Raw genomic sequence first — 23,218 nt, forward strand, 5'->3', positions numbered from 1 at the left:
TGTGTCTTCTGCCCTCTCGCAAAATTTCAAATGTCACAAACACGTTTTCACTTTGCTCAGCGCGAAAATTTACTTTGACAGTCTGGTATATGGAGCTTATAGTTATTATGTGTGCATGTAGGATGCACCACATCATCTGCTTGCAGTCTGTAAGCATACCACAAGAGTAATCCATAAGCACTGTTGTGAAACTCCATGTTTTTGCTTTTGTTATCAGATTTGGGACTGGGATGTTCTTGCCAATCTTGGAAAAGGACGCTTTTGGAAGCAAGGAACGTTCACTCTGATGAAAAGTTACAAGCATACACTTCCTGTTCTTTCCATTCAGTTTCTTCGAGCTGGACCACAGCTCGTGGAAGAGCATAAACACAGAACAAATCAGAACAGTTCAGAAAGAACACAATGGAAAGCAAGAAAACGCAGACAGCATGACAGAGGAATACAACAGAGGGAGACTTGGAAGAAGAACGATAGCAAAGTTTATTTCTGTTTCGATGAAGGATGCTTATCTCTTAACGTACAGGCTCCACATTATTGCTGGAGAAGATTCCATGATATGAGTACATCCAACGACAATGGACAAGTAATGTGTATTGTGTGACAAAGATGGATGACTGTGTGCTGGATAGCTCACTCAAAAATTGAAGGGTTAAACTCTTCTTCTCTTTCAGGTTGCGTTGACGATTGCGCAGGAGACGTACACGACATTATTTGTAAGTTTGTCTGATTGTTTAGATAACGGTGTTTCGTCTGCTGAACTAATACAGTTTAGATATTGGTCTGTGATGGAGAATGCTGTCCCCCGAGGATATTGAGTCTCTCTCGGTGTGGGTTACAATTTTGTGGTTGTCATTGTGGGTTAAGTTAACCTTTATACAGCTTATTGAATGAGTTTGTTTCCTTAATCATTACTTTTCATTCTTCTTTTGCAGCTTTTATGAAGCTTTATTACTGAGTGAACTGGTCCATCCAAACATTTTTAAGTGTGGTTTTCATTGAAAATTGTAGTTTTTACAAAAGAAGTTACTAATTGTACTTTTGTGGCATTCATTTTTCACTTATTACTAAACTATTCACTTTTTTTTGAAGGACTGTCGGACTCCAACGTTTGTGGGTGGACCCTGCGTATTCGCGGTTCATAAAATGTTTCATGGGTGTAGTCATCGTTTTTCATGGGATTTTTGACTTTCCCTTCTTAATCATGAACCGCCAGGAACCTATCCCTCCTTTTTCCATTGAAACAATGCCCTGATATTCGCGGATTCGACATTCGCGGCATTTTTCAGGAACGTATCTCCCACGAATATCGGGGTCTTACTACACAGCAAATCAAAATCATTGTTGGAGTTTGCAAACACCCAAATGGATTGCTTCTTCCTTCATAGAGACACCATTTATACTTTTTGTGAACATTCTTTTTTTATACTTCACCATACGTGAACAAAACTGAAAAGTATTTGATATAAAGTGACCATCCATCACAACATTTCATGTTTCAGAGAGACTCCAATAACAAGCCCTGGAGAATCATTTTACATTTTGAGATTAAAATGCAATTTAATTCAACTCATTATTGGTCTTTGAGGTTCGATAGGATGGTGCAGAAGAGGGAGACTTGGACAATGAAGAGGGAGACTTGGACAAAAGCACCGTGATTGGCACACTAACTTTGAGCTGTCTAGTCTCGGTTCGATTCCCATCCCTGACAATAAAACCATCAGAATGATTCTTCACTGAATGTCCATGGTAAGGGCCATAACAGGACACTTAAACAACTAGAACTTGCCTCGCATGCTCATTCTGAACAAAAATACCCATCATTAACTGGACACGCTACGATTATGGCCCACTGCTATTATGGCCCATATACCCGTATCATCCAAGCACTCGCTTACATCACATAAATTGACATTATCCATTGCTTTATTGATTGATTATGTTGGGATATTTAATGACCACTTTTGTGCACAATCAGGCTAAATTGCGTCAATGACGGTGAATATGAGAAAAAAAATTCAAACTGTATTCCCTATGACAAGTCGATCATGTGTTTGAGGTGTCGCATCGATCTGTTAAGCAGTTCCGGAGAAAAAAATTTCTTTTTTAAAAGTTTTCATCTTCAATCCAATATGGCCTCCAGCTGACGTGATAAGATAAGAATGATTCTTCACTGAATGTCCATGGTAAGGGCCATAACAGGACACTTGAACAACTAGAACTTGCCTCGCATGCTCATTCTGAACAAAAATACCCATCATTAACTGGACACGCTACGATTAAGGCCCACTGCTATTATGGCCCATATACCCGTATCATCCAGTTCTGCACTCACATCGGGTTGAAGATCAGATGCATGAAGTTTCAGATTTTTATGCCTCTGCCGACAAAGTCGCAGGAGGCATTATGTTTTTGGGTTGTCCATCCATCCGTCCGTGCTTCTGTCTGCCCATGTTCGGATTTTGTTACTGCGATAACTTAAGAACAGCTGAAGGGATCGAAATCAAACTTGGTACAAGTATTATAATGAATCAGAGATGAACTGATTCGTTCATGGGGTCAAGAGGTCAAAGGTCAGAGGTCCCGTCAAGTCAAAATTATTTTACCGAGCTAACTTGTGAACCACTGATGGGATTTTGACCGAACTTGATATAAGGATACATTATGATGCAAAGATGAACTGATTATATTTTGGCATCAAGAGTTCAAAGGTCAGAGTCTGTAATAGGTTTTCGTTTCCACGATAACTGAGTAACGGCTGAAGGGAACGAAGTCAAACTTGGTACAAGTATGTATCATGATGTTAACATAAACAGATTAGATTATGTGGTCGAGGTGATTACAGGAAACATAATCAGTACTGACAATGTTCGTGTAGCCTCACGAATGAACAAACGTGTGGTTATCTTCGTGTCTGAGACAGAACTGGTTCACAAAATTGTATCGACCGGACTATCAACAGACGACGGACATTTCGTGCTCGTGTCCCCTCTCGACACACCGGCCGTGAAGGTCATTATCTCAAACGCTCCTCCTTTCCTGAGGAATCAGACGCTGATCTCCACACTCTCTCGTTATGGTACTGTGGTTTCTCAAATCACTATGTTTCCTTTACGCAGCCAGGACGATCAGACGAAGCATGTGATGTCTTTTCGGAGACAAGCTTATGTGGTACTTCCTCCCTCTAATGCTGAAAGAACCTTGAACATTGTTTTAAAACTCAAAATTGATAATCATGATTACCAAGTATACGTAACCACTGACACCTTGAAATGTTTCGAATATGGTAATTTCGGACACTTGAAACGACCTTGCCCAAAGGTTAACTTGTCGAACGATGAAACAAACCTCGTCAACAAGGATACGTCTTCTTTTTCTTCCTCGACCGTGAAGGATGCGAATCCCGTATCCGGTAATAACCCGCAGCCCCCCCAACCCGATTGTCTAAACAGCAAAACAAATGTTTGGGATGGTTTTACCATCGTTTCATCAAGGAAGAGAAAGACTTCACCTGATGGTCGTTTAACCCAGAAGAAGGCAGCATTTACAAACGAGGAATCTGTCGGTAATGTTCCCGCAGTTGTGACTGACATCACTCTACAATGCTCACCCGGAATGGACCCGGTACCTCCGGCCAACTAGTTTAACCTACTTGCCCGTGAGCACATCGACGTCTCCCTTACAGAGACCACTTTACCTGTTATCGCAATAAAGAAAACTGTTTCACTCGTTAAAACGATACGTCGAGGGAAACGATATCGCTGCATCCGCTGATGGTGTTTCCATTTCATCAAATCTCCAGATGTTCCCACAATTGAAGAACACATAGACCTCGTAACCAGTACAGATCCGTGTATCAATACCGACGACAGTATCGATATGCAGGACTGTACAAGCTTGTGTGACTCGGAAATTAAAACTGACTGACAAATCTGACCTGAAGGAACCAAACAGGAACAGTCAGGTGGAAACGGTGGAGAACCTGACCAGTCAAGGTCCTACCCCCTCCCCGGAACAAATAAAACTCCTCTTTCAAAATACATACAGGAAACGCAATATAAACCTGACGGAATACTTTCCAGATCTACCGTCCTTCCTTCAGTGTGCTCAGGCTATTGTACGTGAGCCTGACTTATTCGGTTTCCACCAGGCACACTGTCACCGCTTTAAAAAATTGATCGCCAAGGCGAAAAGGGATTCTAACCAACTATCCCACTTTTAATCTTATTCTTAGAAGCTATTATCTTCCTCATGGCCAGTTTCAAGATTGGAACAACAAATGTTAATGATGGTGGGAGTCCGCTCCGCAAGATCCAGATTAAACAGCTGGTAGAGGTCAACGGTCTTGACATAGCTTTGTTACAAGAGACCCATGCTGTCCAATCTGTTCAGGCTCAGTGGAAACTATTTATGGAGAAGGAATGTTTCTTTATTAACAACTCCTCGTTGAAGGTTGGCATCATGTTTGTCTTCGGGAAACATTTCCACCCATCCTGCCTTAAATTTATGAGGATTATTGATGCACACCTTGCCTCTGTGACCTTCTCTATCAATCAGGTCAAGTTCACAATTCTCAATGTGTATGCTCCAAGCAAAAATGACGAGCGGATCTCCTTTTTTGCCGAACTGAGAAAATTCCTGTAAACACTGGATTTGCAGACTTGTCTAAATATTGGTGGCGATTTTAACTTACTGTTAATGCTTCATGTGACCGAAACGGGCTGGAACCCCAACCATGTACCGCAAAACTTTTTGCAAACATCATTGTGAAATATAATCTCCATGATATTTGGCGCGTGCAGCACCCTTCGAATCAGTCTTACACATGGTGTCGTTGGTTAAACAACCACATCTCACTTGCAAGACTTGATCGCATCTATGTAAATTCTCATTTATTACATGGAGTTTATAAATCCGATATCGTGCCTTCTGCTTTCTCCGACCATTTCCGAGCTCAAGTCTTTATTCAACTCTCTAAACCATGTCCAGGGAGCTCTCATTGGAAATTCAATAATAGTTTACTAGAAAACCTCAACTTCATTCAGGCCTTTGAATCCTTCTGGATTCTCCTCGACCAGAAGTTAAGCTGTCCATTTAACCCACTGATATGGTGGGATTTAGTAAAAACCCAAATTTAAGGTTTCTGTCAACAGTATCAGTTTTTCTCAACAAGCACTGACCAAGAAGTAAAAAAAATTATCACAGTTAGAGGTTTTACAAATCCAACAAGTCATCAGACAAAATAATGGGAACATGCAAAAAACCTAAACTGAGAAACAGTCCTTATTAATGGAAATAACCAAGAGGAATGCACGTGGTGCCTTAGTTCGGGTGAGGGTGCGACACCTGAATGAGGCAGACGTACCAACCAAGTACTTCTTTTCCTTAGAGAAACGTCTTCCCAAGAGGCAGCTTTCTCAGCTGCGATTGGTAGATTCATCCATTACCTTCACACAATCAGCAATCAAACTTTTCACAAAGGAATATTTTTCCAAAATATATTCAATGGAACAAATAAATCCTGAGAGTGCCGCCTCTCGCTCCGTCGGCCTACAAGTGTTGTGGGAAGATCGGTGTTCTTAACTTGAAAGACCCGTTACTTTGGATGAACTTGGCACTGCCCTGCACGGCCTTGCCATTGGGAAAGCACCTGGATTGGATGGACTTACAACCGAATTTTACAAGAAGTTTTGGCACTTATTAGGTCCAGAACTCATCAACACTTTGAATGCAAGCTGCCAGCTTGGAGAGCTACCTCAGAGTTGTCAACGAGCTCTTCTTACCCTCATCCCAAAAAAGGAAGACGTGTTGTATATTGAAAATTGGCGTCCTATCTCCCTGTTATGTACGGACTATAAGATATTTTCAAAAGCCCTGGCATCGTGACTTGCTCCTCATTTATCCTCGTTGTTGAAGGAAGACCAATGTTACTGTGTCCCAAAATGTTCCATCTATGACATCTCCCTTATGAGACATCATTGAATTGTGCAAGGGAAACCCTAAAGATTAAGGACTTCTTCTCCTTGATCAGGAGAAAGCCTTTGACCGTGTTTACCATCGGTACCTTTTCGAAGTACTTGAGCAGTTTGGACTTGGTTCGACCTTCATCTCTTCTATTAAAATACTATACAATAATATTTCTAGTGTGCTTAAGATAAGCAATGAACTTGTTACACCTTTGTCTGTTAACAGGGGAATTAGAGAAGGTTGCCCTCTTTCCGGGTTTCTTTATGCTCTCTCCCTCGAACCCCTACTGGTTTCTTTGCACTGTAGACTCACAGGGTTTAGTTTGTCCCAGCTTGAATGGCCTATCAAGGTACTGGCATTCGCCGATGACGTGTGTGTATTCGTGCAAGATATCAATGATATTAACGTCGTTCCTTATTCGAAAAGGCTTCTTCAGCCAAAGTAAATTGGAGCAAAACGAGCTCCCTTTGGCTCGGTCTGTCCAACGATGGTGTGAAATACCTTTGAGTGTTCTTAGGTAATAATACCACAGTAGCAAAGAATTGGGCTGATCTGCTCGAGTTTGTTGAGGGTAAACTACAAAAATGGAAAGGTCTGATCACACAACTGTCATATCGTGGAAGGGTCTTGGTCATCAACACATTGGTGGCCTCTACCTTATGGTACAGGTTCTTCGTGCTGCATCCTCCAGTGGCATTGCTTCAACAGCTCCAGAAGTGCTTAGTGTCCTTTTTCTGGGACGGAAAACGCTGGCTGCGAAAACACAGAGAGAGAGAGAGACAGACACAGACACCAACAGCAGGGATGAGGGACAAAATAGAGGGAGACTTGGAGAAATGAGGGTGTATAGGGAAGAATAAGTGTGAGGTGAGGACATGATGAATAAAGCCACGAATCCTCAGGAAGGACTGGAAATTTGGGGAGAGGTGAGCTTAGATAGGGTTAACAGGGGTAGAAAATATCATGGTTTTGGATGGGGGGGTGATCTTTGATGATGGGAAGACCTGGAGGGAAGTTTTCCTGTCTTCAGAAGTCATCATCTTTGAAGATGATCCTCAAGTAACACAAAATTCTAAAAGCTGGGGCATGGAGCACACCGTGCACGAGAAAGCTGTAGCCAGTGAAATTCATCAATGCACCCGGACACACACCATTACAACGAGAGTGAAGTCTTACAATACTTCAGGACACAAAGCGGTCTTCGTGAATCTTACAATACCGAGTCAATATGTGAATAATCATGATCTTCATTCACCTTTCAGATTAGGCAATCCCCCACTCCCCTTGCATTCAACTGAAGGACTCAGCTCCAAGTAGCATCAAAGTTATTAAAAGAACAAAGATTTGATTTCAAACATCAAGGACATTTTGTAATCACAACACTTAAGTGCTATAGAAAGTGCTGGTGAAAACAAACAAATTCACAAAAATAAAATAAAACAATCAATATTAAATCACAATGAAAACGGTGAAGAGGTGTTTCCTCCCCCACCTCCCCATGCAATCCGTAGAGTTCCTATTTCGATGAGGTGTTGGAATATTTGCGCAGAAGCTTGATGAGATCAGAGTAGAGGCGTCGTGGTGCGTCCAGGCCCCAAATGAAGTCGAGGTGCTCCCAGTCGGCGAGCCGCTTTGAAAAGACCAGGTTGTTGAGTTGTTTGAGAAGCAAATTCACATCGAGAGGGTCCGCCAGCCAATCTTGTCCCCCCGACCACACAGCTATGGGAACCTTCATGTTTTTTACCGAGTACAGTGGAGGCTGAGGCTGGAAAAGTGGGGGAAAAGACCATCCTGCATTCAACAAGTTACCAGAAGTAGTCAAGAGACGTCAGTTCCAACAGAAAATCACGATGGTCAAGTCGTACCTGGTTGTAATGCTTCCTGTTCATCTCTGCACTGCCATAGTCGTAAGTTTTAAACTTCCTGGAGAGCACAGCCTGACAAAGGGAGGGATGTGAGGAATCAACGGAAGAAAAGAAGAAAGAAAAAAAAAACTTCAAAAGCACCGAAAACATCTGCAACACATGCACTCCTCATGGAAACAAATAATAATGATAATCACACGATATATCATTCCAGCTTTTCTCCCTCCTCTAAAACCTGCTGGCAGCTTGTTGAGTCTGCCGCTGGTGTATGCTCTCGTCAATCCCTTCTCACTTCAAAGGGCACCACAGCCGACTCTGCTTGTGAGAAGGCCGAATCCCTCAACTGTGCGTTTGCTTCAAAATGCTGTGTCCCCAATCCCTCACTCTCGGTCCCCATTCTTCCTTGTCGCAACCAACTTGCTCCTGGACTTTTGCACCTGAGAAGGTGGAGACATTTGTGTCAACCCTCGACTCTGGCTCTGCCAGCGGACCGGACAGCATCAGCTCAGGTGTCGTAAAATCCTGCTCTGCTGCTCTTGCACTTCCTCTTTCTGCCATTTTCACCCTTATCATCCGTGCTAGGTAATCTTCCATCTGCTTGGAAATCCACCAACATCACAGCATCACATAAAAAAGGTGCAAAAACAGATCCTCAACTACATTTCAATCAGTTTACTTCTAATCATCAGCAACATCATGGGATCCATCATTGCAGTTAGTATGCAATCATTCCTTTTCTCAAATCACCAATTCGGTTTCAGACCAGGTCACTGTACCTTGGACATGCTGCTTCAACACAACCAACAATGGATGGAGGCCCTCAATGTCAGACATGAGATCAGGGCCATCTCTCTGAACATACAGTATCTCTCACTTTTGATACAGTCTGGCATTCTATCTTGCTCTCCAAATTCTCTGCCTTTGGCTTCCAAAGCCAACTCCACAAATGTCTTCCTGACTTCCTCTACTCTCGTCGCCAACGTGTGGCCCTCATTGGAACCCTTTCCCCTCCTCTCCCTGTCGAGGCTGGAGTTCCTCAAGGCAGCATTCTGGGCCCTGTTCTTTTTCTGGTTTTCATCAATGATCTCTCTGACTCTCTGGAAAATCCTCTTTATCTCTTTGCTGATGACTCCACCCTCTGCCGTACCTTCTGTCATCCCTCAGACCGGCAAGCATTAGCTTCTTCCCTCTCTGCAGATCTGGGTAAAATCACAAACTGGTCCAACACGTGGAACATGTCTTTCAATCCTGACAAATCTCACTCACTCTCTCCCCCACCCCATCTACTTCCTTAACAATCCTCTTGAGGAAGTTCATTCATTTGAACTCCTGGGTCTCAATATCAGCCATGATCTTTCTTGAGCAAACCACATTTCAAAATTGGCCTTCAAAGTCAGCCACTGACTGGGCATCCTCCATCGTACAACGTCCTTCCTTGGCACACCTGAACTCCTATCCACGTACAAGGCCTTCATCCACAGCTTGATGGAATACTGCTCTCCCCTCGGAGCCGACTTCCCTGCTTCACATCTTGCTCAGCTTGACACCGTGGAAGCCAAGGCAATTAAAATTCTTGCAATCTCTTGCGATGAAGCTGAATCTATGGTTCTATCACCTTGCAGACAGGTCGGTGGTCTCTCTGTCTTCGACCACATCATTTATGGTCTTGTACCCTCTTCACCACCATCTCAGATCATCTTCAATCCAAAACCATGATCCTTTCTACCCTTGTTAACCCCTACCCCCACCCCCACACTTACCTCCTTCCTCAGAGTTTCCTTCTGTATACACAGTCTGTCCACCACATGCATCCTTCTCTACCCCACACCTATTATTTGTCCAAGTCTCCCTCTATTTTGTCCTTCAACTCTCCAACTTGGTGTTTCCCCACCTCACCCTCCCCCCCCCCACTGTTCCTTTTGTTCTATTGTGTCCTGATCCATTCTGTGTGCTCGCTCTTTGTCACGAGCTCTGCTTATGGCATCCAAGGCCATCTATGGACACAAAAACACAAAAATCAATTCCGGTTTCCGTCGCTACATTTTACTCAACAATGCTTTATTGGTGGTTGGTCGACCACTTCCGGACAGCCATTTCCTCAAGTAGTCCAGGTCAAAAAGTTGGACCTTAAGCTAAGATTTCTAACATCGTTAATTTTAAATTGGATCGACTTGAAATTTGAACAGGATTTGCATATTCGGACCCCAAATTGATTCACCAAGAATCAGATTGATCGATCGGTTTGGCTTCTTGGACATGTCAATGATGTCCATGACAACAATTTCACCACATTAAAATAAAATGGGACTTTTTGTTATTTCATTACTGCCAAGCATCAGTGATTTTTCCATGACATCAGATTGAAACTTACACCGATTAGTTGTACGTATGTGTGGTATACGTTTACACAGCGTGGTCAAAATTAGTCAAAGCTCAAGGTCAAATTCCAAAATATGTAAAAAACCGATGAGGCGGCAATCAGAAATTACATCAACCAAATGTGTTACGCACAACATGGCATCATGTAAAACACTTGATCGGTGAAATTTTCCAAATTAACAAATTGCTGTTTCCATGACAACTATTGTTTGTTGGGATTTCGCAAGTATCGTGGTGTACATGACACTTTTCTTGTTACTTGGCGAAAAAAAATTTTTTCGATTCAAGAACAAGTGGGTGACAAGAACAAGCCGATTCAATTTTGGTTCAGGTCCGGATTCAGATCCGACCTATCAGTGGCATCCAAAATGTAAACTGTTCAGCCTGGCGGAGATCATGTGCTCTACCGAGGTATGCACTTTCGCCAAGTGTCACTGTACCAATGATTTCTAATTTGTTATTTGCGAAAAATCGAAGATTTTTAAAGTATATTGGTTGGTCTTTTGCATTATTCTGTCTGTTTGTTTCGTTGTCTGTCAATCGCCTGCAGGTGACAATTTTAAACCGATCTTCACGAAGTTTAACCACATGGTAGAGTTCCTCATAAGCAAGTTGCCTCTTGTTTTTGAGAATATAGGGCAAAGGTTAACTTCGTCAAATTTCTAAAATCCTCAATTTTCGTCCGATTGACTCAAAATTTGAAGAGGATTTGCACTTCAGGTCACTGAATTCAACCACCAATTATTTTTTGAGGTCAAATTTGTTTTTATGGATTTCACAAGTATCATGTTATGCACGACATCTTTCTTGTTTATTTGTTTGACATTTACTCTTGAACCAGATGGAATGAGTTGAATACTCGTGGTTGTACGCAGGATGTGCCCGGGAAGGTTTTAGGGGATCAAAATTTTTTTACATATATATATATATATATATATATATATATATATATATATATATATATATATATATATATATATATATAGCCCTAGGGGTTCATGGTGGAGAGAGCATCACAATTCTCTTTATGTAAATGTGTATCGTATAATACCACTCCCTGTGGGAGGGGGCAGTACAAGTCAGATTAAAACATGCCAATTCTGTGGGAATTAACCAATCTGGAATTGTCGCGAGTAATAAAAACAAATAACGACCGACAAAGCTCAAGTCAGCCTGATGAGGGGCTGTCATCATCGTATTACATCCCTTCCCCAACTCCCCACCTGCCGCCAGTGACGCATGTTCTGTACCGAAGTACCGGCAGGACAGTGAGATGTGTACACGGGGATCTGGCTCTGGAGGGAGGGGGGGTGGAACAGAACGAGTGGATAAATTTTAAAAAATGGAAATGAGAAAGAGATAAATAAACATCTTACATCAGAGACAACTACACGTACCACACACAACACTCCTTTAACCAGTGGACCTTCCTTACAGTGGACCTTCGGTTTCCAGGTGCTGGGAATAACTTACTGTGTTGAGGTTTTTCTCGTTGAAGCCGCTGAAAAGGAAGAAGACGTTTTCACAGAGGAGCTCGATTAACACACGGTCGCACACCTCGGCTGAGAGCCACTTCAGACAGGCGCTCTGTGGTGCAAAATCTCTCTCCCCGAAAAGGAGCTACAGAGAAGGAATGACGGGAATGAAACCAACGATGTGCAGCAATCAACGTTCAAGAAGATAAGGTAAGTAGGGACGAGATATTTTTTTTCAACTAATGTTATCGTAATCATTGAGCAAATCATCGTAAAAAGAACAAAGAAACAGTTTACACAAAGGAAATAAAAGGAATTAAATGATGTCAGACTTGAAGCACGTTTCTATGGATACGTGATTTTCAACACGACTGGCACGTGAGTACCGGACACAGAGGAGGAAATCGATGGAGAATTTTCTTGATAAACCTGTATGTGATCCACATCATTTAAACGATGGAATTTGACACCGTCATACGAGGCCGTCACGTGTGGGCGGATGTCACGACACGTCACCGCGTCACGTGCGAGCGGATGTCACGACAAGTGACGTTGCGACACGTCACGTGCAGACGGATGTCACGACACGTCACGTCACCGTGTCACGTGCAGGCAGATGTCACGACACGTCACGTAACCGTGTCACGTGCAGGCAGATGTCACGACGCGTCACGTAACCGTGTCACGTGCGGGCGGATGTCACGATATCACGTGCGGGTGGATGTCAGGCGTGGATGGACTGCACATGTCGACTTCACCCCACATGACATCAGTTTGGAGTTCCCCCAAAAGACAGACATGTTCCACTGGACAACAGAGCGTAAAACACACAAACATACCTACAAAAGGTAAAAACAAAACAAAGTCCCAAAATGTGGAGGAGTTCGCCGAGTTGGTGATATTGTTGTGGGGCTGGGTCTCGGTGGCGAGCACGATCGCTTGGTGGAGCAGTAGAGTTGGCTCCATCGAACACCCGGAGTTTAGGTCGTACTTTTCAAATAAATCCGAAAGGTCACGGGTCCCTTATCGGACCGAAGATCGTCAATAGGTCGACCACGTGGGATAGGGTCAATTGCCAATTTCAACATACCTAAATACCCACGTCGTCCAAACTTCCGGGGAAATTCATTCTCGGCAGGATCTGCGCGATCCAGGCCGTTACCGAGCCGGATCCGAGTCCTACCCCGAGCGGAGAGTACCAGATTCCTGCCAGGCCGATTGCACGATTACGGAAACAATGAAGCCTCCTAATTCCCGTTCACAGCGCGGCAAAACAATGATAGAAAGGACAAGGACGAGCTGGGACATTCAACAAGAGGGGAATTTATTTACAATAATAATTTGGGGAACGAGGGGAGCACGTAAGGGCAGAGTTATCCGAATAAGCAAGGCAAATAATGCACAACAAAAGCACTTAACAATTCTACTTGTAGACGGGGCACACACACACACACACACACACACACACACACACACACACACACACACACACACACACACACACACACACACACACACACACACACACACACACACACACACACACGCGACCCCGTCGTGTCTTTAATGAAGGCTTCCAGCTCGAGGAAAGGGTGAGCTGGAGACCAGAGCGATCTTGGACCTGTCCACCTCGTGTGGTCTTCGACGTTCTGGATCGGCGGGACTCGAACCCGCAACCCCGATGCCGCTCCAAGTACCAGGGACGAAGGATGAAGGACGGACGCCAACCAGCGCAAGCGCGGACAAGGCAGCGGGCGCCAGCAGGCAAGGCCAGGCAATCCGGAACGATCCGGCAGACAAACCCCAACTCCAACTGCTTCCAGTCGGATCATCTGAACAATTATTCACTCCTTCCCCAGAGGGGAGGAGCCGCCTCCTCTGACCCGCTCTCCCTCACTGGACGGTTTTTGGCATGCAAATGTGCTCGTTGCCCCTCCCCTTGATTGGCCAAAAGGAGCGCCAAGTCCGCCGATTGGACCGGGGGGGGGGCATGGCGGGCATCACAGCGGACCGCCCCTCAAACAGGAAGAGGAGTAATATTGTCCTGCGTTGGCTCTCATTGGCTGACCGACAGCAAACTCGCTCGCATGTCTCTGATTGGTCGAGAGAGATGCCAAGTCCTTCGTCGAACTCCGCCCACCGCGAGTGTTATGGCATCAGGATGGAGCGAGGCGAAGGTGTTGTTGTGAAAGCGAAGATGTAAAAGAAAACCCTGACTATCAAAATAACTCCGCAGCGCACGAACATTTAATCACCCATTAGACACATAGGACGGGACCCTAACTAGAAACACATACTTACCGATATAACTGATCTATAAGACCTGGCTGTTGTGTTATGTGCAGTAAGCTTCCAGATTCGTAGCAATACATCCTCCTCACTTTTGTGAAATCACAAATGGCGTGTGCTGTTACGGCAAGCAATTTGTTGAACACATACCGAAGGATCCAGAGAATCTTTTATACTGTACGCAGGTGTCACAGCAAGTGCAGCTCTCCTTCTTCTTCGCAAGCTCAAGACAATGCTTCTCAAATGTTGGATCCAGAACGGTGTCGTTTTCACAGAGCGAAAGCAGGATGCCTTCACCTATACTTGGAGTTGCGAGTCTGTTTCAAACTTTCAGTCATCAAACCACAAATTGGTGTCGTGTGTCACATGGCACATGCTAGAGTAAGCAATCACACGACTGCAGACGTGTTTTATGCAGGGAAATCCACCTTCAACAATGAAGTTATTATGACATGAAGGTATCAAAGAACGACCAACATTTACACGCCTATTCGCGAGGTAGCTCAGGTATATGTCGTACATGTGAATACCTGTGACGATTACAGACGGCACCTTTTGGGTGATGCTCCATAACGATTCCCACCTCGTCAACAACCGTTTCAAACTCAGGTTGAAGGATGTGGGTCATCTCGATGATAAAACGGCCATGGTTAAGATTGCCACAAGCCTTTCACGAATAAGCTGGCTAAACATTGGCAGCCGGCCACCTTTGACTAAATGTCATCACATTCTCACCTTGCAAGGTTTTTGCTCCTCTCTGTCTGCGTCTGTCTGTCTCTCTCTCAGTTGATAGTCCTACCCATACCAGCTGAGAAGGCATGCTCCACAACACACAAATATCCTGGCACCGCTCGCCGTGCATTCGCTTCAAGGTTCACGGCAGTTCTCGCGATCCTTTGCCAATACGTGGAGTCGAGTTCTCCGACCCAAACAGCGAGGTATTCCTCCTTCAAAGAGTGTACGTCGGCGAGCCGTCTTAGCCGCCGGTTGATCATTGATTGAATCCTATATAATCGCAGCGACACCTTCACGAAAAGCATGGAAGACACGTTGACGTGGGTGTCCCATGTGCAATCATGAGAATCTTAAAATCCCACAAAACAAATCCCAGCTAGAAATCATCCCAAAATGCAAAGCCCGTCCGTCTGCGTGCGCTTTGTTCTCGAACTAAAAACTTGACGAAAACGACAATTAATATTTTAAATTTTTTTTACATTTCATTAATTTGTTTTCTCAATATTGTAATAATAGAGGTTTGTTGAAGATTTGATGACAAAAGCTCAATTGGTAAAAATGTTATGGCCGAGACAGACAGACACGCACATTCCCAGTCTCCTGCTCCACAGACGGACGGGCCAACAATGGAACCTCGCGACAAATCCCTGAAAAGGGACAAAATGGGAACCTCTGCCGACGGCAGTCCAGCGACTCAATATGACCCATCCTCGCTTGTGACCAGTGTGATTGCCACATGAGCCCTGTATGCAGCTTTCACTAACCAGCTGATTGTATGTGCCCCTTGCAGTCCTAACTCACTGCAAACCTCCATCGGGTATCTGACCTCTAACTGAGCTTATACCCGAGTGATTGTTTAATCTCTGACGTTTGTCGACCACTGGTATGCTTATTCATCGACACATGCCGGTACAACAACCCAATTCTTACATGAGCCTCAAGAAGTATGTAAAACAATTCACCCCCCCCAAAAAAACCTTCACATCAGATGTTTTTGAACTGGAAGATTCTTCAACTATCGTCCCAAAAAAATAAATAATTCAACCAAACTAAATAAAAACAATCATACCGTCATGATCCAGGCTGGGATCTTCGCCAATTTGATCATGGGACTAGAGGAATATCCCACGGTGGCCACGGGAGCCAAAGCAAAGAACAAACGGATCTTTTTGGCCAGGGAGGCATTCGAGGAGAAAGCGGCCATCCCTGAATGGAGAAAAAAAAATACAAGCACACAAGGAAGTCTTCGTCAAACAACGTGCACCGTATATGCATGGCCATCTTCTTTTATTCCTACTCAGAGTCTTTAATTTGATCAAAGTTTATAAACATCTTCATTTGACGTGACAGAACCCCCCACCAACACTACCCTCTACCCAACAGATTTTGTCGACGTCGTTTCTATCCAGTTGTGTCATCACTAATGCAATCACCAATCCAATCTTGTGTTAATAAAAGTTGGGTCACCGGATCAAGATCGGGTTATTTTGAATTTATTCAAACAGTACACGATAACACAAAATTTTTCGTGCCACCTTCCTCACCATTCGCCTGCGGTGTACAGTATCGTTTCATTCGAATTGGCCAACGAAAAAAATTATTTAAAAAAATCAATTCCTGATTCAGTCAAGTACTCTTCGGGATTATTTGATCAATGTAAACAACCTCAGCGGTATCGTTCGCTGAAGCTATCTTTTTTTTTTTCTTTCTTTTCTTGAAATATTTTTTTTTCATCAACCGCTGTCAACAGGAACCCAACGGGTTCACGGGTCGTCTAAAACATAAAAGAACAACAACACCTGGTATCATCAAAAGAAGAATTACTCACAATAGCTAGAGTCGAATAATGGAACACCCACCTCAAATAAGCTTGCGCGTAATGTGACGGTCAACACTACTGGTCACGAGAAGGACCGATTCACCGTCATGCTCACCTGCACCGCAGACGGTGGCAAGCTTCCCCCATATGTTGTGGTGAAGAGGAAGAAATACCCAAATACAAGTTTCCAGCCGGCGTCATTGTTCGCGCGCAGCAGAAGAGGTGGATAGACGAGGGACTGGTCCAGGACTGGGTGCGAAATGGTCTGGAGTAGTAGGCCAGATGGCCGTCTCGCCAGACGACGGAGCATGCTAGTCCCGCATGCATTCAGTTGTCACAAGACCGATAACGCGAAAGCGCTGCTCCGTCTGACCAACACCGATCTCATCATCATCCCAGGAGGGATGACATTGCTCCTGCAGCCGCTCGATGTGTCCATCAACAAGCCGTTCAAGGACAGGCTACGTCACTGCTGGTCCGACTGGATAATGAGTGGGGAGAAGACCACCAAGAGTGGGAGGATAAGAAAGGTCGACCTTCCGATGATCTGCGGCTGGATCGTCAAGGTGTGGGAGGAGATGCGGTCGGACATCATCAAGCGAACATTTCTGAAATGCTGCATCTCCAACAGCATGGACAGCACAGAGAACGACATCACTTGGGAGAAGGAGGCTGCAAATGACGGTGACAGTGACGAGGACTTGCTCTACCCTGATTCGGACACCGAGTTACGTGCCGTCTTCGACGAGGAAAGCATTGACGAGGATTTCCTCGGCTTTAGCTGAAAAGCTTCATCAAACCCAAACGGCCCTTTTTAGGGCCACAAGTCCACAAGAAATATGTATCATACCGCTATGAATCCCTTTTCTGCCTTTTTTGAGGAACAAAAAAAAAATCCTCTTTATAATATTAAAAAATAAGAAAGAAAAATATAAACTTCTTGTTTTCCTCTCCACTCTCTTCAACTTCTTGGAAATGAGAATAAGCATGTTGATACCTCCGTCACTTTGTTCTGTACAAAGTTAAAGTACAAACGTATTTAGATAGAGATCAGAAAATAAAATGATCAATATAATCATTTGTTTTGAGGGTGAAAAACACGGCTGCGGTTTCTACACGGTAACTTTCTGTTCACTTTTATGACAACCACGACCCAGCCATCGACTTGAAAGTCAATGATGCCACAGAATAACTGAAATTGCTAAATTTGAAGTGGACTCGGGGATGACCGAGAGAATTTTGTGGACTGGGTGAAGAGGTAAACGGAGGAGTGGATACATCGAGGAGGAAGTGGATAAATGTGTGAAAGGTATGGGGGAGTATATGAATGAGTAAAGGGGGGAAGTTAGTGACAAGATAGAGGAGTAGGTTTGCAGGTGTTAACTGCAACGGGCCATCTAGTTGCACGCACCTCTTAATGCTCTTTCAATCCATACTTTGCTCCACTAACCCAATGATGATTCAGTTTCAATATGAACACAAACTTGAGCAAAGCTTTCAGAAAAAAAAAGGCAAGCAAGGAAGCGATCGGAGATCAAAGATACATTTTCCCGAATCAAATAGAGATCTCAAGCATTAGCCCACATGGCCTGAAGAATCAAAATGCAGATCAAGCGTACCAATAGTCGTTCCTTGAGAATGGCCAACGTAAAATAGTTGCTGATTTCCGGTAACTTTCAGCACAAAATCAACAACAGCTGGAAGATCGTATGCTGCCATTTCATCAAAACTGCAAGCACAGAGGGAAGAGTGAAAAACAGGTGCCAGTTTGTGAGTTTATTATTACTATTATTTGTTTTAAAGGTGGTAAAGTGTGGTGGTGGTGGCCTAATGAAAAAAAGATGTCAGGTTGTGGGTTGACAAGCATCTGATAAGTTTAAAACCAAAGTGTAGCTGAACATAGAATAATTTAAAAAGTTGGATTGGAAGTTCTGGAATGCGAGCTGTTCTCAGGGGAAGCACGACATCATCAGAATTTTGGATTTAAAATAAATAAATAATCCCTGGCTTATTTGTGATCATCAGGGAAAGGTTAGTGCGCCTGCTCTGAAAAATGCCAGTCCACACTTTATGCTCGACTCTTGATGCCCTGAGGACAAGTTAGAATGGATATGAAAACTTTCCTTTAGAAAAGACAGCGCTGTCCACATCCTCCTAAATCGACAAAATTAATTATTACTAAGTATTGTTATCATCTACGGTGAAAAACACAACTCAGAACTCGTCGTACTGTACAAGGCCTTCATCTGAAATATCGTAGAGTACAGGGTCGCCACTGTGGGCTGGAACAGCTGCTTCCCATCTTGCTACCCTTGAACCGATAAGAGTCAAAAGCTCTCCGCACGTTACGGCATATCTTGGCAAGATGCCGAGTGCCAGCGTCAACTTCTCACCCGCAGCGGACAGGTTGGTGGACTCAACTTTTCCAGTTCTTCCTTTGTGGCCTCACTCCTCCCTCCCTCTGTCCTACCCCCCCCCCCAAGTAGTACGCATTCTTTGAGAATCTCAAACCTGGTTACCGTCCCCAATTCTAAACTGAACACTCAACTTCATCCTTTCATTAGTCTGTGGAATGGAATCAATAATATACGTTGTCTTGTGCCTCCAGTCCTTCACCAGGCTATGGAGAGTTGATGCGAATGAGTTCGCACACATAATCTTTGTGAGGATATGTCAGTTTGCAAAAACCTTCATCAAAGTCTCGTGGAGAAGACAAAGACATGAATTGACATCAGTGTACCTTCACACGAATTACAAGTATATTAGTAAACAGCAGATAAACATGTAGTGTATGGGATTGAACCCACGTTCGTCATTAGATAGTAGTTCAGATTCTGTTCTGTTCTGTTCTTGCGTACGGTAGTTTGGCAGCCAGGTAGCTAACATTTCTTGGAAGCGCGGCTGTGCCACTGATGCCGTGCCCCTCTACCAATTAATTGGTACTCATTTCGCCGACCTCAGAAGGATGACAGGCTGAGTCGACCCCAACTCATATTAATTCAGCAGCCAACGGGGCTTGAACTCAGGACTCCAAGATCCTCAGCCAGCCACCTTAAATACGAAGCCAACACCTGGCTTGGTAGTTCAGGTAAGATTATCAACAAGCCAAACCGACAAGGATTTTAAGAGACGCTGATGAGACGACGCTTTACACACTAAAATAAAAGTTAATCAGCTTCCATTAATTCAAAATAAGTGTGCATGAACTTGTACGGTTCAACTTTGTCAGAATTGTGAACACAAGTTAATTGAACTCGGATGCCTTTGTTTCTGACGACTGAGAAACAATTTTCTGAAAGTTGCATTGGCATCATCAATCCAACAAGGCTCAGCTCGGGTCTGACGTTTCGACCGCAGTTAAGTGGCGTTAATCCGGGACAACACGCAAGATGGTATTGTTTTGGAAATGGCTCCTATATTGAAATATACCTAGTCTCGAGGTGAATTCTGGTTGTCATGGTTCTCCTGGGGTGATTAAGAAACACCCGTTGAGGGCTAATTGGCCGCGGTTCTCAACACCGCACCTCCGGACCACATCTCGTGTCAGGCTCTCGGCCTAATTAGCATGTGACGTGTGACGCCTAATCAGTCTCACGGTGGCCGGATTCGGACTAACAATCCAGATGGTATCGCGGCATTTAGACGCGAGATCTGGTGGGAAAGACCCCAAAACGGTCCACCGTTGAGGCGACTCACCGGGCGACTATCAATATACACGCTCCAAGGGGAGAGGGAGTCGTCATCACGTGATTGCAACATGTAGATGGTGAGATCTAAACGTCGTATTTTGCAAAAAAAAATAAAAACCCATCCATTATTAACAACCGTCGAGGAAGTTTGATAAGATCCACATCCTCATCCTTAGAGCCCAATAAAGATGTGCACAATACATTTGCAGGTGTGAGGAAGAAGATGTTCTACTCGTTAAAGCATTAAAAGTTGTAACAGGTTTGATAAATAAAGGCATTCAGCCCACTTGACACCATCTATGTATTACTAAAACTCTCATCTTGTATATATCTATATATGTATGTCTCCTTCTTCTTCTTTCGGCTGCTCCCTTTCGGGGTCGCCACAGCGGATCATCCGTATGATCCGCATTGTGATTTGGCACATGTTTTACGCCGGATGCCCTTCCTGACGCAACCCTGGTCGCCTCTTACGACACAGGGATCTGGTACACCTATTTTAACCGAGGTATACACCGGCCCAGTACACTGGTACTCATTTCGCCGACCTCGGAAGGATGACAGGCTGAGTCAACCCCCTGGTGTATTAATACAGTGGCCCAACAGGGCTTGAACTCAGGACCTTTTGGATCCCAAGCCGCTGCCCTAACCACTGCGCCAACACCAGGCTCATATCTATATATATATATATATATATATATATATATATATATATATATATATATATATATATATATATATATATATATATATATATATATATATATATATATGTATGTTCCCAAAATACAGCCAAAACGGTACACGACAGTGCAAAAATTTTCGGCGCACATTTCTCACCATTCTCCTGCGGTGTGCAGTATCAAGTTTCCTTAAAATCAGGCAACGAAAAAATTATGAAAAAAATCAATTCCCAATTCAGTCAAGTACTCTTCGGGAGTATTTGATCAATGCAAACAACCTCAGCGGTATAGTTCGTTGGAGCTATCTTTTTTTTCTTTCTTGAAATGATTTATTTAAAAATCTCAAACATTTAGTATAGACAAAGAACGACTTGTTTTTAAGCATAAAATAAACATCGCCATTTTGATCTTATACTTCCGTGTTCATTAATAAATAAAATTTTGTTTCGAAAATTACGCACGATAATTTCTTCGACTTTCTTTTCTCCGTTTTTTTTTTTTTTCACATTGACATGCAATATCAAGTTTAGTTCAAATCGGGCAACGAAAAAATTATTAAAAAATCAATTCCCTATTCAGTCAAGTACTCTTCGGGAGTATTTGATCAATGCAAACAACCTCAGCGGTATAGTTCGCTGGAGCTGTCTTTGTTTTGTTTTTTAATGATTTTCTCTATCAACCACTGTCACAACGGGTTCACGTGTAGTCTCGTGTTAATTAAACCCATGTGATATGCGATAAATGAGAGGATCCCGTTGAGAATATTCATTTTCTTTGTTGCATTTGCTCTAAAAAAGCTCTCCACGTTTCGTGGCTTACTAAAACTGTGTAATTACCTGGAAACGTTACATGAGTTCCAGTGAAAGCTTCGATATATCAATTACTACACGATTAATATAACTTTTCTACATTCTGATTTAACTCACGAGTTGAAGCCTTAAGCAAGCTACTTTTCCAAAACAAAGACTGACCACAGCTTTTTCTCATCTCATCCTCTGTCCCCCACTTCTCCTTGCTTGAGTATAAAAGAGCTGGGCTGGAGCACTTGGGTTTGAAAATGGTGTTCTGTGTATTTCTCTCCGTGATCACGTATTAAAGATTGCCTTTTGTTACGCTGAACCTGAATGAAGATGAAAGTTTCTTCCACAACACTATGCACAATAACCATGATTAAACAATGAAGAAAGAGCCACAGCACAGGAGCATAAGCACAATCGAGTGATTTGTAGTTACCTCCAAGCCCAAAAATCTACATCGCTGGGACTCAAGCTACGATGTTTGCGTGACCAGGTGTTTCCTCTACTGTTGGCGAGCCACACGTCAAATCCAGCATCGGCGAGCAGAAATCCGAGGCTTTTGTCGGCCCCGTCACACACCCAGTTGGTTGCGTCGGCGAGGAGGCCATGTTGAAGGAGCACCGGTGGCCTCGAGCCTGGGAACACCACAAATCCCAGAGGGATCTTCATTGCAACAAATTTCTTATGATCACACACACACAACCACCGTTTTAATCCTTACAGGTTGTATAAAAGCAACCTTACAGGTTGCAAAATAATTGCATAACCAACCACAATTGTGCAAACTTTATTTTCTAGGTCCCAATCTATCAACTTGTTCTCAATCATGTCGATCTTGCCATCTAATCGGATCGAGCCGTGAAAGACAAGCGATGGGATGTAATAGCATTTACTAGGACGGGAAGGCCATTCGACGATGGCATGTCAAACGCTTTGAGAAACGTCTTCTTTGATCGGTCCGAACGGAATAACAGTTGGAAGTGAATCGTGATACTGTAAGTGGAATTTTAAGACATTGATAATTACGTCGATACGAAGTTTGGTGATGACCTGCGAAGCAGAGAGAGAGGGAGAGGAAGATAGGAAACTGGGTTATGGATAGACCGATGTATTTGTTATGACGTAGATTACAATTAATAAGTTTAAGATTACGATGAAAAATTTCAGCTTTCCCCCAAAAATGTTGGTGTTTGCTTCCAAGGCTTTGACCTGTAATGCATATGCATGCATTATGTTCCATGAAAAAATAATTATAATAAAAACTTCTGTAGATATATAATGATGGAGTAACAAGATTTACGTTACCCATCTGCTGCTCTCACGAGGCCATGCAGGGATTTGCAGGTTCCACATGACAATCTGAAGTCTGAATAGTGCGGCGGCTTAGCCCAAATATTCAAAAGAATTGTGCATTTTGTGATACAAGCACCAAATTTGGCACAAATGTACATTAATATGTTGCGAACATTTTCAGATATTGGGCCACTTGAAATTCTCTCTTCATGTCCGCCAGATTGGATTTC

At 43.5% G+C, this 23,218-nt stretch overlaps 1 protein-coding gene across 7 annotated transcripts in view; it reads right to left on the reverse strand.

The window, feature by feature from the left end:
• Window positions 1–462: 462 nt before the first annotated feature.
• LOC147009186 (lysosomal acid lipase/cholesteryl ester hydrolase-like) overlaps window positions 463–23,218 on the reverse strand; it is a 28,187-nt gene continuing 5,431 nt past the window's right edge. For 6 of the 7 annotated variants that reach the window (XM_085863053.1, XM_085863055.1, XM_085863056.1 and 3 more), the window contains exons 4-10: window positions 22,132–22,330; window positions 18,146–18,255; window positions 15,777–15,913; window positions 11,682–11,828; window positions 11,432–11,503; window positions 7,830–7,901; window positions 7,192–7,729 (exon numbers count right to left, since the gene is read on the reverse strand). In XM_085863053.1, the coding sequence (XP_085719179.1) occupies window positions 7,481–7,729; window positions 7,830–7,901; window positions 11,432–11,503; window positions 11,682–11,828; window positions 15,777–15,913; window positions 18,146–18,255; window positions 22,132–22,330 (986 nt within the window). In that variant the 3' untranslated portion in view covers window positions 7,192–7,480. Of the gene's footprint in view, window positions 6,718–7,191; window positions 7,730–7,829; window positions 7,902–11,431; window positions 11,504–11,681; window positions 11,829–15,776; window positions 15,914–18,145; window positions 18,256–22,131; window positions 22,331–23,218 lie in introns of those variants that run through there. The other variant, XM_085863054.1, reaches the window with a different exon arrangement.

The sequence above is a fragment of the Eptatretus burgeri genome, chromosome 17 (assembly GCF_056783735.1).
Source record: "Eptatretus burgeri isolate ZD-2024b chromosome 17, Ebu_testis_v1, whole genome shotgun sequence".
In the NCBI taxonomy this organism is placed as follows: Eukaryota; Metazoa; Chordata; class Myxini; order Myxiniformes; family Myxinidae; genus Eptatretus; species Eptatretus burgeri.